The sequence below is a fragment of the Gekko japonicus genome, unplaced genomic scaffold (assembly GCF_001447785.1).
Source record: "Gekko japonicus isolate JY-2015 unplaced genomic scaffold, Gekko_japonicus_V1.1 scaffold1697, whole genome shotgun sequence".
In the NCBI taxonomy this organism is placed as follows: Eukaryota; Metazoa; Chordata; class Lepidosauria; order Squamata; family Gekkonidae; genus Gekko; species Gekko japonicus.
The window spans coordinates 237,941-241,305 of NW_015165293.1; the positions used below are offsets into that span (position 1 = coordinate 237,941).

At 40.6% G+C, this 3,365-nt stretch overlaps 1 protein-coding gene across 1 annotated transcript in view; it reads right to left on the reverse strand.

Annotated features, from left to right (window-relative positions):
* IPO7 (importin 7) overlaps positions 1 to 3,365 on the reverse strand; it is a 76,250-nt gene that overhangs the window by 11,208 nt on the left and 61,677 nt on the right. The window contains 2 exon segments of the mRNA XM_015410360.1: positions 1 to 104; positions 318 to 384. The exon segment at positions 1 to 104 is cut by the window's left edge and continues 18 nt beyond it. Of these exon segments, the coding sequence (XP_015265846.1) occupies positions 1 to 104; positions 318 to 384 (171 nt within the window).

Genomic DNA, 3,365 nt, shown 5'->3' on the forward strand with positions numbered 1-3,365 from the left:
CTGCTGAAATACTTCGAAGACCAGAGGCAAAAGCTGCCACATTTGTGCTGAGACCTGCTGACAGGTCAGACTGTGAGCCAATGAGAATATTTCTTCATAGAATTCTAGAATAGAAGTATGTCATTAAAATTGACTGGCTCACGTTACTAGCATCTTATTCAATTTAAGTTCCTTGTGCAGATTCACAATACTTGAAACAATCATAGAATCAGAGAGTTGGAGGGGGCCATACAGGCCATCTAGTCCAACCCCCATGCCCAATGCAGGACCAGCCTAAAGCATCCCTGACAAATATCCGTCCACAGCACACATCTTACCTAACACATGCTGTTGTAAAACTGTTCCAATTACTTGTAAGCAGATACCTTCCAACTGCTGGGTAATCTGTAAAGGACAGATTAAATGAAAATTACCACAGACTGAAGAGCTGGTATTAAATGCTTGTTTCCAAATAAATGGTGTCTATTTTAAAAATACTTAGGAAAAGTCCAAAGCCTCTGCATAACTCAAATGTTTCCATATACCTGCTTTTTTGCGCAATCTACAAATTGTTGACTCAGGAGTAGACTGAAGTCTTGGAATATGAGAAGATTATAAAATACTGGTGTGGGAGGGAAGAGACACAAGCACAGAGACAACAAAATCTTTCCCCTGGTGCCTTTGTTCCGTTTGGATAGGAAGCTATAAAGAATTGCTAGAACTTACCCTGAATTTCAAATAAACAATTGGAATGCGATTGCCTTGATCCACCAGAACCAAATAAATTGGCAGCAAAATGAATTCTACTTAGATGATGGTAAGGACATTCTTGAAAACAGAACGAATTTAGAGTCCAGTGCTGCCTTTAAGACCAACAGAGGTTTATTTGAGGTATGAGCTTTCGTGTGCAGGCACACATTTTTAAATAAACTGGAATGGAAGGTAAAGTTCAGACTTATAGACGGGCTGAACAGCAAGTTAACATGTAACATGAAGAAGTTTTAAGTTATGTGAAGACAAAACCAAATAACAAGCTAAGATTATAGGTCAACAGTTGTAAAGCAATAAATATGTCAAAATAAGGCGGAGACTCTCCATTCACTCCTCTCAGGCATGGAGGTCGCTTAACAGCATTTTTTTCTTTTTTGAGGTGGGTGCAGTGTTAGCCAAACATATTGGAATGTTTGGCTAACACTGCACCCACCTCAAAAAAGAAAAAAATGCTGTTAAGCGACCTCCATGCCTGAGAGGAGTGAATGGAGAGTCTCCGCCTTATTTTGACATATTTATTGCTTTACAACTGTTGACCTATAATCTTAGCTTGGTATTTGGTTTTGTCTCCACATATCTTAAATCATTAATATTACATGTTAATTTGCTGTTCAGCCCATCTGTAAGTTTGAACCTTACCTTCCATTTCAGTTTATTTGAAAAAATGTGCATGCACACAAAAGCTCATCCTACACACACTCACTCTCTCTCAGGGCCAGAACTCCAGAAGCCCTCCCACTGTGGCCCCCCAAGAACCAAGAATACAGAGCATCACTGCCCCAGACATAGTGCTCCATCTATGCCTTGTAGCTAATAGCCTCTGATAGACTTCTGCTCCATACATTTATCCAATCCCCTCTTGAAGCTGTCTATGCTTGTAGCTACCACCACTTCTTGCAGCAGTGAATTCCATGTGCTAATTCTTCTTTCAGTGAAGAAGTACTTCCTTTTATCTGTTCTAAGCCTACTGCTCATTAATTTCATTGAATGGCCACGAATTCTCGTATTGTGAGAAAGGGGAAAAGGTTCTCCTTTCTCTACCTTCTCTATCCCATACATAATTTTGTGAACGTCTACCATGTCACCCCTCAATCTGTGTTTCTCCAAGCTAAAGAGCCCTAACCTCTTTAACCTTTCTTCATAGGGAAGGTGTTCCATCCCATTAATCATTTTAGTTGCCCTTTTCTGTACCTTTTCCAGTGCTATAATATCTTATTTGAAGTACGGAGACCAGAACTGTATACAGAACTGTATACAGTTCTCCAAATGAGGCCACAGCATAGATTTATACAGGGGCATTATGATACAGGCTGATTTGTTTTCAATCCCTTTCCTAATAATGCTCAGCACAGCATTTTCTTTTTTTATTGCAGTCACACACTGGGGTCAACATCTTCAGTGAGTTATCTACCAGGACTCCAAGATCTCTCTCCTGGTCAGTTACCGCCCGTTCGGACTCCATCAATGTATATTTATAATTCAGATTTTGGGCTCCAATGTACATTACTTTGCACTTGCCCACACTGAACCTCATTTGCCATGTTGAAGCCCATTCGCCCAGCCTTGAAATATCCCTCTGGAGTGCCTCAGTCCTCCCTGGTTCTCACCACCCTGAACAACTTGTCAACTGCAAACTAAGCCACTTCACTGCTTACTCCCAACTCCAAATCATTAATGAACAAGTTAAAAACCACTGGACCTAGAACCGAGCCCTGCAGTACTCCACTGCTTACCACCTTCTACTGTGAAAACTGCCCATTTATACTAACTTCTTCAACAAAAGGCTGTCACTTATTTTGTGGAATACATCTGCTAGACTGAAAGGCCTGAAAGCACAAATCACAACTGTGAAATCCCCAGGCTCGATCAAAAAGAGATACATGGAAATCTGATTGTTTGGGTAATGACACCCGATGTGTCTTCCTGTTTGTGAAAGAACAGAGTCTACATGCCTGGAAAAAAACAATCAATCGTGAAACATATAGGCAATATTTGTTTAAATTGGCCTTTAATTTCCACTAGCGGTCCTCTTAGTCGTACTCACAGAGGTTTGCATTCAATAGAAGTAGAGATTTGGCAGGGATAAATACCATTCTGGCTACAGGCCAGCCCACAATAACTCTTTGAATCTAGACCTTTCTACCATAGTTGCCCAACTGCGATAAATGGTATGGGGTGCTACCACATATATTTATTTGTGGTAGGTTATGAGGGAACTACTCTTATACGTAACCAAGTGTGAAGGTACGAGCATACTGCCAAACACCTAATCAATTTTGGCCTCAACGTGAAGTAGCCAAGGACAGAAAAGCTCTGCTTACCACCAGTGAGCTTCAAATCAAGCTGCAAAAAACTTACACCTACTGCATTGGGAGTATATTTCTAATGCAAGTATCTAGTGTTATAAAAGTCCCACAATTTTTTTGTCTTTGAAAGTACTGAAAATCCATAGCTTGAAAACATACTTTAGTATGAGACAGAATGTTTTCTACGGATTCATCCCTCCCTTTTACATACTGAGTAGCTCACACCAGGGGTCGTTTCGTAGAAAAAGAGCTAGGGGTCGTTTCGTAGAAAAAGAGCTAGGGGTCGTTTCGTAGAAAAAGAGCTAGGGG